The following is a 16,351-nucleotide window of genomic DNA, read 5'->3' as shown; positions in this document are numbered from 1 at the left end:
TACGGCCCGATCCAACATAAATGTAAAATGTGCACTGCCGAGGGTCAAACGGCGCGAACCATAAATGCATATATTACCCCGCTCGCGAATCATACATACGACGCAGTCAAATATAAATAAACAATCACCCTACTCGCGAATCGTACATGCGACGCAGGTACACATAGAAACACATACTCAACAGTCAATCAAGACATTCATCAAGGAGACAATTATTCAAGGAGGTGTAAATTTCTCTTTTCTTACAAGTCATGAAAATGAAGTTTAACTCTTTTAGAAAATTATTTGCCACTTCGATATTGTTTAAGAAATTTAAACTATCAATAAGGTTGTACTTATTACAAGTAAGCATGTTTTTGGGTCCTAGACTACCCGGATATAAGCATAATAGCAGCTACGCACGGACTCTCGTCACCTCGTACGTACGTAGCCCCCACAATTAGCAACACATATTCAATTAATTCACCTATGGGGACAAATTCCCTCTTACAAGGATAGAAAGGAGACTCATCTCGCTTCGAAGTCCAATAACCGGCTTCTAAGCCCCTTTCGACGACTCAAACACGATGCCCCAGCACTCCAAAACTAGCCAAATAACGGGCAAACCAATGAAAATACACCCTAATTCTCATAACAATTCAATTTATATAAAATCCCAACTCCGCCCGAAAAGTTGACAAAATCGCCCTCGGGCCCGCGTGCCCTGATTTCGATTTTTTCAAAGATAAATTTCACCCACAAACTCAAAAACTCAAATATATAATTGGCTCTCAATTTCATGTCCAAAATCGTGGTCAAAATCCAAAAATACAAATTTCCTAGGTTTTCTTCAAAATCCCAAAATTTCTACTAATTTACATGATTTTCCACGTTAAAATTTAGATATAATCCAAGTAATTAACTTGCAATAGGTGGGAATCACTTACCTTGATATGGATGATGAAAATTAACCTCCAAAATCGCTCCTAGCTCGGCTCCCATGGAGGAAATGAGATGAAATGAGCCAAACCCATTTCTTTACACTTATACACTGCCTAAACGACTCTTCTTCGCGTTCACGAGACCCCCATCGGGTTCGCGAAGAAGAAAATTCCCAAAACCATTTTTCCAAACTCTTCTCAGACAGCCTCTAGTATAATGGCCATACCTTTTTGTAAAAAAAACTCCAAATGACAAATGGTTTAATTTTTTGAAAACTATACACCAAGATATACAATTTTTATACTTTGGTTATGTCCCAATTCCTTACAGATTTCGAGATATAAGCCTCCAAAGCCAGCCCTGTGCAACACAAATTTCTTCTTCATCTTCTCGGACATCCTATATTTTACCAGCCATAACTTTTTCTACATAAATCCAAATGCTAAATAGTTTATGTTTCTGAAAACTAGACACAAAGAGCTACAACTTTCATTTTTGAATCATTTTTAAATTCCTTAGAGATTGTGAGATATGAGCCTCCAAAGTCAGACCTGCGCAACAGAGATTTTCTTCTTCGCGAATGCGAGAACATCTTCGTGAATGCGAAGGACCAAATACTTGAAGCCCAAACCTTCTTCGCGAATTTGAGAGTATCCTCGCGAACGCGAAGAACAATACCAGACGCCAGCAACAGCTATAGCAAAACAGCCCGAAATGATCCGAAACACACCCGAGGCCCCCTGGACCCCATCTAATCACACTAACCAGTCCCATAATATGACACAGACCTGCTCGAGGCCTCAAATCACATCAAACACCATCGAAATCATGAATCACACTATAATTCAAGCTTAATGAACTTTAGAATTTTAAACTTCTACATTCAATGTCGAAACCTATCAAATCACGTCGGATTAACCTCAAATTTGTCACACAAGTCATATTTGACATTACAGACCTACTCCAACTTCCGAAATTGGATTCCGATCCAGATATCAAAAAGTCCACTTCCGGTCAAACTCCTCAAAAACCTTCAAATTTTTATCTTTAGCCAAATGACTCCAAAATGAACCACGGACCTCCGAATTCACTTCTGATCACACTCCCAATACCAGAATCACCATACGAAGCTATTCTCAAACTCAGAATACCAAACAGATATTGATAACACTGAAATGCACTTCAACCCAAACTTATGAAATTCTTCCAAAAATGCTAACTTCCACAATAGGTGCCGAAACGTTCCCGGATCTTTCAAAACCCGATCCAGACATACACCCAAGTCCAAAATCATCATACAAACCTGCGGGAACCTTCGAATCCCGATTCTGAGGTCGTTTACTCAAAAATCCAATCTTAGTCAATTCTTTCAACTTAAATCTTTCGAAATGAGAATTCTCTTTTCAATTCAACTCCGAACTTCCCGAAATTCTATTCCGACCATGCGTACTAGTCATAATACCTGAAGTGAAGCTGCTCACGGCCTCAAACTGCCAAACAACATGCTAGAGCCAAAAACAACCGGTCGGGTCATTACAATATATATAATAGAGATGAATATCTCCTACACTTTTTTGAAAGATAATTGAGTTCCCTGCACCTAACGCTAAAGCAAAAGAAAATTCTTCTTATTGCTTAGTATTTATATTTATGTTACAAAATCAAATATGCGTCTTCAATTCGAGTATGTATCACGTTTTATAACATTGATACTTATAATCTTATACAGCTTCATGTAGAATGTTGATTGATTGATTGTTTGCGACTTTGCGTTAAAATATTTGTAGGATGAGAAAACAAAATATAGTAATGCATATATGCTAAAGATCATTTTTATTGGTAAGAGAAATAAAGTTGATTAGTCTCTTTAGAAACAAAGATTGGATGTTGAATGACCTTAGTCTCTATTTTATGAAATGAAATGCCATAATTATAATGTTGTCAAAGCATAAACTTTATGATATACAAATTGCGATAAAATCAATTTGGCTCCAGACATCATTCAACCAGCTATAGTTGTCGTGATTATCTTTGTATATTCTGTGGTGGTCAATACATTTAATATTTCATTTGGCAAACTTGTTGGATCAGAGTTTCAATCTTGGGTACCCATCAAAAGTAAACGCCACACTCTCAAGACAATATAGTAAATGAAAATTCAAAAAATTAATAACTGTAGCACTCAGCTACTATGAAGCAAAGAAATAATAAAAATAAGAATAAATTCAGAAAGAGATAAAAGGTTTATTCATTTCATCAGATACTCTGAATACAATGATTGGGGCTCTAAATAGCACAGAAAATGACAGCTAAGAATATAACAACCAAGCTAACAAAATGACAACTATCCATTCTTCTAGAACCTACAAGACAAAAGTACTTAATTGAAAAGTAAAAGACTATGGGACTAAAATGATAATAACAGACTTAAGGGTGTTCACAGCTACTAATAACGTAGCAACGTCAGATGCTACATTCCATACCCCATAAAAGATCCTTGCTGCCATCAAGAATCAAAATTAAAAAATTGACTCTTCAAAAATAAATACTCCTCCCAAGTAGCTTCTTTAGGTGCAAGATTTGCTCACTGAACTAGAACTTCAACCACAACTTTGTTTTTCTTCTTCACCATCCTGCGATCCAAAATTTGAAGTGGTTCCGTCAAAATTTGTCCTTCATTGGTGCAATATGGAGGATCTTGAGTAGGAAGTACCTTTTCCCCAATTTTCTTTTTCAGCTGCGACACATGAAAAACTGGATGGATTTTTTATCCTTCTGGTAACTTAAGCTTGTAAGCTACTGGTCCAATTTTTTGAGTCACTTCATAAGGTCCAAAATAGCGAGCAGAGAGTTTCAGATTCTTACGAACAGGCACTAATGATTGACGATAAGGTTGTAACTTTAAGAATACCCAATCACCAATTTCAAAGTTGCGATCTTTTCTTTTTTCCATCTGCATAGACCTTCATTCTTACTTGTGCTTTTGCCAAATTGTCCTATAAAACTCTGGTCATTAATTGTCTTTCATGAAGCACTACATCTAAAAGGAGTCATGTCGATTGCTGATTGAAAATTGGAGTTATACTAGTACTCTGCAAGTGATAACCACTTACTCCACTCGGACGGTTTGTGCCATGTCATACACCAGAGGTAGGTCTCTAGGCAATGGTTTAATCTTTCTGATTGGCCGTCGGTTTGAGGGTGATAAGCGGTGCTAGGCTTGAGATAGTGATGACCAAATCATCACTTGTTTAAAAATGAAATTTCATATTCCGATGCCTTAAAAACCTCTCTTAGCATCATCTCGATTTACGTGCACAGACCGGGCGCATAGCCGAAAAGCCTAAATATGAAAATCTGTGAAAAATGATAAATTTTGACTATGAAATGAGTTAATTTGACTTCGGTCAACGTTTTAGGTAAACAGACCAGGACCCGTGATTTGACAGTTCCGGAGGGTCCGTATGAAAATATGAGACTTGGGCGTATGCCCGGAATCGAATTCCGAGGTCCCAAGCCCGAGAAATGAATTTTTAAATAAATTTATTTTCTGAAATTATTTAAAGGTTTTGGAATGAATTTTGATTAGAACATGTTGGTATTGGGCCCGTATTTTGGTTCTGGTACTCGGTACAGGTCTTATATATGATTAAAGATAATTGTGTGAAGTTTGGTAAGAAACGAAATCTGTTTGACGTGATTCGGACCTTAAATGCAAATTTGATGTTTAAAAAAGTTTTGAGAAATTTCATCAATCTTGAGGTTTAATTCGATGTTCATGAGGTTATTTTGGTGATTTGAGTACACATATAAGTCAGTAGGATATTTTTGAGGTTGTGTGTATATTTGGTTTGGAGCCCCGAGGATTCGGGTGAGTTTTGGATAGGCCACGGGGTGCATTTTGAACTTAGAAAATTGCAGGTTTTATGCTAGTGTGTTAAAGACCTGCAGGCTTCGCATTTGCGAAGCCTGTCTTGCAAATACGAGCCATGCATCTCAAATGCGAGAGGTGGCCTGGGCAGCCTTCTTCGCAAATGCGACACCCGCCTAAATCCCCTACAATCGCAAATGTGAAACCCTCAATCGCAAATGCGACTTCGCAATTGCGATTCACTCTTTGCATTTCCCAACCTCGTGAACCCCTGTTCGTATGTCCCATACATGCGACCTGCAACTTTATACTTAGACGATTTTAAACCCATTTTTCACATCTTTGCAAAACACAAACTCCTTTGGGTGATTTTTCCAAGAACAACTCTTCCTCCAAATCAATTGTAAGTTAATTTTAACTCATTTCCTTTAATCATTAACATCTTTTACCATGATTTCAACTTAAAATCAATGATTTCCATTGGGGAAATTGGGTGTTTTGGGTAGAACCCAGGGTTTTCAAAAATTGGGGATTTGGACCTCGATTTGAGGTCCAATTTTAAAACAAATTATATATTTGGGTTCGTGGGGGAATGGGTAATCAGGTTTTGGTTCGAACCTCGGGTTTTGACCATGTGGGCCCGGGGCAATTTTTGACTTTTTGGGTAAACCTTTGGAAAACTCATTTTCGTGCATTGGGGTTGATTCATTTAGCATTTACTGACATAATTAAATAACTTATGGCTAGATACGAGCAAATTGGTGGTGGAATCAAGGAGTAAAGCTATAATTGAAACGTGAATTGTGTATGTGGCATCGAGGTAAGTGTTTGGTCTAACCTTAGCTTGAGGGATTAGGAGTTGTCTCCTATTTGCTATTTGTTTCTTATTGAGTACGACGTATAGGCATGGTGACGAGTATCTATACATTGGTGTCGAGCATGACCGTGAGTCTTATATTGTGATTTTCATGACTTCGTTGTATTATTCATGCCTTGGTAAAGATTTCTATTATTGTATAAAGTTTGTGGAATGAATTGTGACCTATGAACATTGAGGAGCGTTGGCTTAAGTTGTATAACGAATTGTGAAAGTATAAGTGATATTGAACCTCTAGAGTATTGGCTCAAGTTGTGAAGTGAATTGTGAAGAAAAAGTGAGAAAGAGAAGAGATCATTATATTGCCCCCTTTCCGGTCTATTGTTGAGTTATGGTTCCCTTGCATTGTGTTCTTAATTGGTATTACGGATGCTTACGTTGATGATTCTTTGTGTTAGGTAAGGGTTATGGTTATTCTCGGGGAACAAGTTTGGTTATAGCTGAGGTAGTTAGATGTGGAACAAGTTTGATTTTAGCTGAGGTAGTTAGATGTTGGAACAAGTTTGGTTATAGCTGAGGTAGTTAGATGTGGCAACAAGTTTGACTATAGCTGAGGTAGTTAGATGTTGTAACAAGTTTGGTTATAGCGGTTTCTCCCTTGCCGGGACGTAATTATTTATGTTGTCGAATCCCTTGCTGGGATAGTGTAGACCTTATTGATCCCTTGTCGGGACTCCCGTTATAATTGTAAATGTTATATGTGGATCGGGTTGCGCGCTGCAATAATATTATATGTGGATTGGGTTGCGCGCCGCAATAATATTATATGTGGATCGGGTTGCGCGCCGCAACAATATTATATGTGGATCGGGTTGCACGCCGCAACAGTATTATATGTGGATCGGGTTGCACATCGCAATAATGATATATGCGGATCGAGTTGCACGCCGCAACAGTGTTGTTATATATTGGGTTCGGGTTGCGCGCCGCAACAATTATTTATACAAGTGTGTTTAGTTTGGATATTAGCTTCTTGTGTTTCTGTGAATTCTAAGTTGCCCTTAGACAGTTACTCTGGATTTACTGTTAATACCGGTATACCCCCGCAGCATGTTTCCCCCTCCCACCTTTACTTGTTTATCCCTGTTTTACTTTCTGTTGTATATTATATAACTACACAGGTTTATTTGGTAGTCTGGTCCTAGCCTTGTCACTACTTTGTCGGGGTTAGGCCAGGCACTTACCAGCACATGGGGTCGGTTGTGCTGATACTACACTCTGTACTCTTTTGTGCAGGCCCCAGTGTTGTGTACTTCGGACCGCGGTGGAATTGCTAATTCTTGTTCATCAGGCGGCCCGAGGTAGTCCTGCAGGCATCCGCATGCCCTGGTGTCTCCCTCCATCCCTATTTCATGTTTCACTTCCCTTTTATTCAGAAATAGGGTACTGTTATTTCTTCAAACTTTGTATGTATCAATCTTAGACCGTCTGTGACACTGTGACACCAGGTTTCGGGTGGTTAAGGCTTAAGTATTTGTAATAGATACAGATTTCATATATTTTATTATTGTCTTCCTCTTAAATTTGGATTTTCGCTGTTATCACGTTATCACCTTATATTTGTTAAAAAGAAATAATTGGATAAAAGAGTAAGTAGTAAAAGGATTGGCTTGCCTAGCTCATATTAGTAGGGACCATCACGACTCCCGAGGGTGGGAAATCCGGGTCGTGACAAGTTGGTATCAGAGCTCTAGGTTACATGGGTCTCACAGTTCACAAACAAGCTTAGTAGAGTCTGAGGGATCGGTACGAAGACATCTGTATTTATCCCCTAGAGGCTATACAGTTAGGAAAAAACTTCACATTCATTATTTCCTGTCGTGTGATTTTATTCTCTCAGTGCTAAATTGAAACCCCTACTTTTGTCCTTTCACACATGGCGAGGTCACATACCGCTTCTTCAGCCGAACAGTAGCTCAGACCGGTGATAGGTCAACTATGTCTTTGGAGGATTTGTGGAGGTAGAGATGCTAGAGGTGGAGATAGAGGTATTAGAAGTAGAGGTAGAGATGCTAGAGGAGGAGGTAGAGGTATTAGAGGTGGAGCTGCACGTACTGTTCTAGTTTGTGGTAGAGAAGGTTCGGTTTTATTTTGCGCCGTATCTGGTCATGCCTAGTGATTCTTTGAGTGCTCCTATTTATGTGTCTACACCGGTAGGTGATTCTATTGTGGTAGATCGAGGCCATCGCTCTTGTATAGTCGTGATTGGGGGTCTTGAGACTCGTGTAGATTTGTTGCTTCTAGACATGGTTGATTTTGATGTTATATTGGGGATGGACAGGTTATCACCTTACCATGCTATCTTGGATTGTCATGCCAAGATTTTTTTACCTCATTTAGAGTGGAGAGGGACTCCTGGTCATTCTACCCGTAGTGTTATTTCTTATGTGAAGGCTCGTCGTATGGTCGAGAAGTGGTATTTGGACTATTTGGCATATGTTCGTGATTCTAGTACTGAGGTTCCTCCTATTAATTCTGTGCCCGTAGATCGTGAGTTTCCTGAGGTATTTCCTTCAGACCTGCCGGATTTGCCACCCGACAGGGATATTGACTTTTGCATTGATTTGGCTCTGGCCACTCAGCCAATTTCTATTCTGCCGTATCGTATGGCCCCGCCTGAGTTGAAAGAGTTGAAGAAGTAGTTGCAAGACTTGCTTAAGAAGGGTTTTATTAGGCCGAGTATTTCACCTTGGGGTGCGCTGATGTTGTTTGTTAAGAAGGAGGATGACTTGATAAGAATGTGTATTGATTACCGGTAATTGAACAAGGTTACAATCAAGAATAAGTATCCATTGCCGAGGATTGATGATTTGTTTGATCAACTTCAGGGTGCCAAGGTATTTTTGAAGATTGACTTAAGATTTGGCTACCATTAGTTGAGGATTAGGGCATTCGATGTCTCTAAGACAGCTTTCCGCACTCAGTACGGGCATTATGAGTTCTTAGTGATGTTATTCAGGTTGACAAATGCCCCAGCATCTTTTATGGATTTGATGAACCGAGTGTTCAGACCTTACTTGGATTAGTTCGTGATAGTCTTTATTGATGATATTTTGATATATTCCCGTAGCTGGGAGAAGCACGAGCAACATCTTAGAGTGGTTCTTCAGACCTTGAGGGATAGTTAGTTATATGCTAAGTTCTCGAAGTGTGAGTTCTGGTTGAGTTCAGTTGCATTCCTGGGTCATGTTGTGTCAGCAGAGTGTATTTAGGTTAATCCGAAGAAGATTGAGGCAGTCAAGAACTGGCCTAGACCAGCATCAGCTAAAGAGATTCGGAGTTTCTTAGGATTGGCAGGGTACTATCATCGGTTCGTGGAGGTGTTCTCATCTCTCGTAGCCCCGATGACCAGGTTGACCCAGAAGGGTGCCCAATTCAGATGGTCGGATGAGTGTGAGGCGAGCTTTCAGAAGCTCAAGAAAGCTCTAACTACGGCACCGGTGTTGGTTTTGCCTACAGGTTCAGGGCCCTATACAGTTTATTGTGATGCATCTCGTATTGGACTTGGTGCAGTGTTGATGCAGGATGGCAAGGTCATTGCCTATGCTTCGCGGCAGTTGAAGATTCATGAGAAAAACTATCCAGTTTATGATTTGGAGTTGGCAGCCATTGTTCACGCCTTGAAGATTTGGAGGCATTATCTATATGGCGTGGCATGTGAGTTGTTCACGGATCACAAGAGTCTTCATTATTTGTTCAAGCAAAAGGAGTTGAATTTGAGGTAGAGGAGGTGGTTGGAGTTATTGAAAGACTATGATATCACCATCTTATATCATTCGGGAAAGGCCAATGTGGTGGCCGATGCTTTGAGTAGAAAGTCAGCTAGTATAGGCAATCTTGCTTATATTCCGGTCGGTAAGAGACCGCTTGCTTTGGATGTTCAGACTTTGGCCAATCAGTTCGTGAGGTTGGGTGTTTCTGAACCCAATCGTGTGTTAGCTTGCACGTTTGCTCGTTCTTCTTTATTGGAGCGTATCCGTGATCGGCAGTATGATGATCCCCATTTGTGTGTCCTTAGAGACACGGTGTAGCACGGAGGTGCCAAGCAGGTTATCTTAGGGGATGATGGAGTTTTGAGATTGTAGGGTCGAGTTTGTATGCCTAATGTGGATGGACTTCGAGAGTTGATTTTAGAGGAGGCCCATAGCTCTCGGTACTCTATTCATCCGGGCACTGCGAAAATGTATCAGGATGTGCGGCAGCATTATTGGTGGCAGAGAATGAACAAGGATATCGTTGCATATGTGGCTTGGTGTTTGAATTGTCAGCATGTTAAGTACGAGCATCAGAGGCCCGGTGGTTCATTTCAAAAGATTGAGATTCTTGAGTGGAAATGGGAGCGTATCACTATGTACTTTGTTGTTGGTCTCCCACGAACTCAGAGGAAGTTCGATGCAGTGTGGGTTATTGTTGATAGGCTGACCAAGTCAACGCATTTCATTCCTGTGGCAGTCTCTTATTCTTCTAAGAGGTTAGCTGAGATCTATATCTGGGAGATTGTTCGTCTTCATAGCGTGCCCGAGTCTATTATTTCGGATCGAGGTACGCAGTTTACCTCGCATTTTTGGAGGTCAGTTCAGCAAGAGTTGGGCACACGGGTTGAGTTGAGCATAGCATTTCATCCTCAGACGGACGGGCAGTCCAAACGGACTATTCAGATTTTGGGGATATGCTCCGAGCTTGTGTCATTTACTTTGAAGGCTCGTGGGATCAGTTTTAGCCTTTAGCATAGTTTGCCTACAACAACAGCTATTGGTCGAGTATTTAGATGGCTCCGTGTGGGGCTTTATATGGTAGGCGGTGTCGGTCTCCAGTTGGATGGTTTGAGCCGGGAGAGGCCCGGTATTAGGTACGGATCTGGTTCAGGATCCTTGGAGGAGGTCAGGATTATTCAGGATAGGCTTCGTACAGCTCAGTCCAGGAAAAAGAGTTATGCTGACCATAAGGTTTGAGATTTGGTTTTCATGGTCGGTGAGCGGGTATTGCTTCGAGTCTCGCCTATGAAGGGCGTGATAAGATTTAGGAAGAAGGACAAGCTTATCCCTAGATTCATTGGCCTGTTTGAGATTCTTGATTAAGTGGGAGAGGTGGCTTATAGACTTGCGTTGCCGCTGAGCTTATCAGTCGTGCATCTAGTGTTTCATGTGTCCATACTTTGGAAATATCATGGCGATCCATCCCATGTATTAGATTTCAGCACTATCCAGTTAGACAAGGATTTGTCTTATGAGGAGGAGCCAGTAGCCATTCTAGACCGGCAGGTTCGTCAGTTGAGATCGAAGGGTTTTTCTTCTGTTCGTGTTCAGTGGAGAGGTCAGCCTCCTGAGGCATCGACCTGGGAGTCCGAGTCCGATATGTGGAGCCTTTATCCCCATCTTTTCCCCGACTCAAGTACTTCCTTCTTCTGTACGTTCGAGGACGAACGGTTGTTTTAGAGGTGGAGAATGTGATGACCTTTGGTCATCACTTGTTTAAAAATGAAATTCACATTCCGAGGCCTTAAAAACCTCTCTTAGCATCACCTTGATTTGCGTACGCAGTACGGGCGCGTAGCCGGAAAGCCTAAATGTGATAATTTGTGAAAAATGATAAAATTTGACTATAAAATGAGTTAATTTGACTTCGGTCAATATTTTGGGTAAACGGACTCGGACCCATGATTTGGCAATCCCGTAGGGTCCGTAGGAAAATATGGAACTTGGGCGTATGCCCGTAATAGAATTTCGAGGTCCCAAGCCCGAGAAATGAATTTTTAAAGAAAATTGTTTTCTGAAATTGTTTAAAGGTTTTGGAAATGAATTTTGATTAGAACATGTTGGTATCGGGCCCGAATTTTGGTTCCGGTGTCCAGTACAAGTCTTATATATGATTAAAGATAAATCTGTGAAGTTTGGTAAGAAATATAATCCGTATGACGTGATTCAGACCTTAAATGCAAATTTTATGTTTAAAGAAGTTTTGAGAAATTTCATCGATCTTGAGGTTTAATTCGATGTTCATGATGTTATTTTGGTGATTTGAGTACACGAATAAGTCTATAGGATGTTTTTGAGGTTGTGTTATATTTGGCTTGGAGCCCTGAGGGCTCGGGTGAGTTTTGGATAGGCCACGGTGTGCATTATGAACTTAGAAAATTGCAGGTTTTATGCTGGTGTGTTTCAGACATGCAGGCTTTGCATTTGCGAAGCCTGTCTCGCAAATGCGAGAGGTGGCCTGGGCAGCCTTCTTCGCAAATGCGAAGTATATGTCGCAAATGCGACACCCGCCTAAATCCCCTACAATCGCAAATGCGAGACCCCAGTTGTAAATACGACTTCGCAATTGCGATTCACCCTTCGCATTTCCCAACCCAGCAGAGATCGGGGTTCGCAATTGCGAACTCCTGTTCGCATTTCCCATACCTGTGACCTGCAACTTTATACTTAGACGATTTGAAACCCATTTTTCACATCTTTTCAAAACACAAACTCCTTTGGGCGATTTTTCCAAGAACAACTCCTCTTACAAATCGATTGTAAGTTAATTTTAACTCATTTCCTTCAATCATTAACATCTTTTAACATGATTTCAACTTAAAATCAATGATTTCCATGGGGGAACTTGGGTGTTTTGGGTAGAACCTAGGTTTTTCAAAAATTAGAGATTTGGACCTCGATTTGAGGTCTGATTTCAAAACAAATTATATATTTGGGTTGTTGGGGGAATGGGTAATCAAGTTTTGGTTCGAACCTTGGGTTTTGACCATGTGGGCCCAGGGCTATTTTTGACTTTTTGGGTAAACCTTTGGAAAACTTATTTTCATGCATTTGGGTTGATTCATTTAGCGTTTATTGACGTAATTAAGTAACTTGTGGCTAGATACGAGCGAATTTGTGGTGGAATCAAGGACTAAAGCTATAATTGAAATATGAATTGTGTTCGCGGCATCGAGGTAAGTGTTTGGTCTAACCTTAGCTTGAGGGATTAGGAGTTGTGTCCTATTTGCTATTTGTTTCTTGTTGAGTACGACGTATAGGCATGGTGATGAGTATCTATACGTTGGTGTCGAGCATGACCGTGAGTCTTATATTGTGATTTTCATGACTTCGTTGTATTATTCATGCCTTGGTGAAGGTTTCTATTGTTGTGTAAAGTTTGTGGAAATAATTGTGACCTATGAACATTGAGGAGTGTTCGCTCAAGTTGTATAACGAATTGTGAAAGTATAAGTGATAATTGAACCTCTAGATCATTGGCTTGAGTTGTGAAGTGAATTGTGAAGAAAAAGTGAGAAAGATAAGAGATTATTATGTTGCCCCTTGGCATGCTATTGTTGAGTTGTGGTTCCCTTGCATTGTGTTCTTTATTGGTATTACGGATGCTTAGGTTGATGATTCTTTGTGTTGGGTAAGGGTTATGGTTATTCTCGGGGAACAAGTTTGGTTATAGCTGAGGTAGTTAGATGTGGAACAAGTTTGATTTTAGCTGAGGTAGTTTGTTGTTGGAACAAGTTTGGTTATAGCTGAGGTAGTTAGATGTGGTAACAAGTTTGACTATAGCTGAGGTAGTTAGATGTTGTAACAAGTTTGGTTATAGCGGTTTCTCCCTTGCCGGGACGTAATTATTTATGTTGTCGAATCCCTTGCTGGGATAGTGTAGACCTTATTGATCCCTTGTCGGGACTCTCGTTATAATTGTAAATGTTATATGTGGATCGAGTTGCGCGCCGCAACAATATTATATGTGGATCGGGTTGCGCGCCGCAACAATATTATATGTGGATCGGGTTGCATACCGCAACAATATTATATGTGGATCGGGTTGCACGCCGCAACAAGGATAAATGATATGGATCGGGTTGCACGCCGCAACAGTGTTGTTATATATTGGGATCGGGTTGCGCGCCGCAACAATTATTGATACAAGTGTGTTTAGTTTGGATATTAGCTTCTTTTGTTTTGCTGTGAATTCTAAGCTGCCCTTAGTTAGTTACTCTGGATTTACTATTAATATTGGTATACCCCCGCAGCATGTTTCCCCCTCCCAACTTTACTTGCTTATCCCTTCTTTACTTTCCGTTGTATATTATATAACTGCACAAGTTTATTTGGTAGTCCGGTCCTAGCCTCGTCACTACTTCGTCGGGGTTAGGCCAGGCACTTACCAGCACATGGGGTCGGTTGTGCTGATACTACACTCTGCACTCTTTTGTGCAGGCCCCAGTGTTGTAGACTTCGGACCGCAGTGGAATTGTTGATTCTTGTTCATTAGCGGCCCGAGGTAGTCCTGCAGGCATTCGCAGGCCTTGGCGTCTCCCTCCATCCCTATTTTCTGTTTCAGTTCCCTTTTATTTAGAAACAGTGTACTGTTATTTCTTCAGACTTTGTATATAGCAATCTTAGACCGTTTGTGATACTGTGACACCAGGTTTTGGGTGGTTAAGGCTTAAGTATTTGTAATAGATACAGATTTCATATATTTTATTGTTATCTTCCGCTTAAATTTGGATTTCCACTATTATCACGTTATCGCCTTATATTTGTTAAAAAAAATAATTGGATAAAGGAGTAAGTAGTTAAAGGATTGGCTTGCCTAGCTCACATTAGTAGGCTCCATCACGACTCCCGAGGTTGGAAAATCCGGGTCGTGACAGAGATGAACCTTCAAACCTTTAAACAATTCTTTCCAGAAATTGCTCCCAAAAATGGGGTCTCTATCAGAGACAATTGAGTTAAGCAGTCCATGTAATTTGCATACATTATCCAAAAATATTTGTGCAACTTGAGTAGCCATATAAGGATGTGTTAATGCAAAGAAATGGGCAAACTTTGTATACCTATCAATTACCACGAGTACTGAATCTTTCCCATATGTTTTAGGCAATCTAATAAAATCCATTGCTATGTGTTCCCAGGCCCTCGATGAAATTGGCAAAGGCTGTAAGAGTCTCGGGTAGGCTACAATCTCTCCTTTATTTCTTTGACAAGTTTCACAATCAGCCATGTTTCTTCACATCTTGTAAGAGTGTAGGCCAGTAGAACAATGCTCTTAGTCTCAGTTGTGTTCCATGTACTCCTAAATGACCACCCCAGGGAGTTGAGTTCATTTCATTAATAAGTCTTTGGTGCAGGGAACCATGGGTCCCAACCCAAACCTTATCATTATACCTGAGGATACCACACTTCAATTGCATACCTTAAATTGCATCAGCATCAAGACTCAATTTAATGATCACTTCTTGGGGCTACTGGTCATCTTGGTAACTGTTGATTACATTCTCAACCCATTTTGGCTGAACCACTATGAGCCCAGCACATTCCCCATCAATTTTTTTTTTGGAAAGAGCATCCGCAACTACGTTTTCAGCCCCCTTACGATACTGGATTTCATAATTGAGACCTAGCAGCTTGGTAATTTTCTTGTGCTGTAGCGATGTAGTGATCCTCTGATCTTTCAAAAATTTATGGCTAAAATGATCTGTCTTGATGAAGAAATGGTTAGGCTGTAAGTAGTGATGCCATTTTTCCACTGCATGTAATAGTACAATTAGCTCATTTTCGTATGTGGAAAGTCCCAAGTGCCTAGTGCTTAATGCCTGACTGATGAATGCAATAGGCCTACCATTTTGCATTAAGACTGCCTCCATTCTCTTCCCGCTAGCATCCACCTCTACCATAAATGGTATTGAAAAATTAGGTAATGCCAATACGGGTGCTTGACATATAGCTTGCTTCAATTCTTTAAAGGCTTGGGTTGCTTCAGTGTCCCAATAAAAGTTTCCCTTCTTTAAGAGGTTAGTCAGAGGTTTGCTAATGATGGCAAAAATTTTGACAAACCTACGATAATACCTAGTAAGGCGTAAAAATCCTCTTAACTCCTTGACAGATTTGGGCCTGGCCCAGTTGTGCATGGCCTCAACTTTAGCATCATCAGTACTAACCCCCTTGCTAGAGATAACATGTCCCAAGTACTCGACTTGATTTTGGCCAAAATTGCACTTTGATTTCTTAACGAACAACTAGTTGGGCTTTAACAAATCGAATACCACATGTAAATGTTTGACATGTTCTTGTAATGATTTACTATATACCAGTATATCGTCAAAGAACACCAACACAAATTGCCTAAGGAATGGCCCAAAAATTTTGTACATTAAGGCTTGGAAAGTGGCTGGAGCATTAGTTAGCCCAAAGAGCATGACTCTAAATTCCCAAAATCCATAATGTGTGCGAAAAGCTGTTTTGTAATCCTCCCCCTTATTCATGCGAATCTGGTGATAGCCTGACCTTAGGTCCAATTTGGAGAAAATTTGAGCTCCATGTAGCCCGTCTAACACATCCTCTACCACTAGTATAGGATACTTGTTTTTAACAGTGGTATCATTCAACTTTCTGTAATCGACACATATTCTCCAACTTGAATCCTTCTTTTTCACTAAAAGAACTGGGGAAGCAAAAGGAGAAACACTATTAGTCATTGTTTGGGCTTTCAACATTTTAGCAACAATCTCCTCAATTCCATTTTTCTGTTCAAAGGAATAACGGTATGGCCTTAGATTAATGGGCTTTGAACCAGGAAGTAGTTCAATTGTGTGGTCACAATCACACGTTGGGCAAGCTTTTAGACTCCTAAAATAATTCTTCATACATGCCCATTAATTTCTCCACATCTTGGGGTATCAACTCTTTTCTTTTAGATTCACA

General features: G+C 40.3%; 1 protein-coding gene across 1 annotated transcript; it reads right to left on the bottom strand.

The window, feature by feature from the left end:
- Positions 1 to 3,207: 3,207 nt before the first annotated feature.
- LOC138890577 (uncharacterized) lies at positions 3,208 to 14,651 on the bottom strand. Its single transcript, XM_070173974.1, has 5 exons — positions 14,310 to 14,651; positions 3,743 to 3,874; positions 3,510 to 3,658; positions 3,405 to 3,421; positions 3,208 to 3,284 (listed from the first exon to the last, which is right to left on the bottom strand). The coding sequence occupies exons 1-5, from the start codon at positions 14,649 to 14,651 to the stop codon at positions 3,208 to 3,210; spliced, it is 717 nt and encodes a 238-aa protein (XP_070030075.1).
- Between the last annotated feature and the right edge of the window lie 1,700 nt (positions 14,652 to 16,351).

This window comes from Nicotiana sylvestris, chromosome 1 (assembly GCF_000393655.2).
Source record: "Nicotiana sylvestris chromosome 1, ASM39365v2, whole genome shotgun sequence".
In the NCBI taxonomy this organism is placed as follows: domain Eukaryota; kingdom Viridiplantae; phylum Streptophyta; class Magnoliopsida; order Solanales; family Solanaceae; genus Nicotiana; species Nicotiana sylvestris.
The sequence above is the reverse complement of the archived record's forward strand: the minus strand, read 5'-3'. Positions and strand labels throughout refer to the sequence as shown.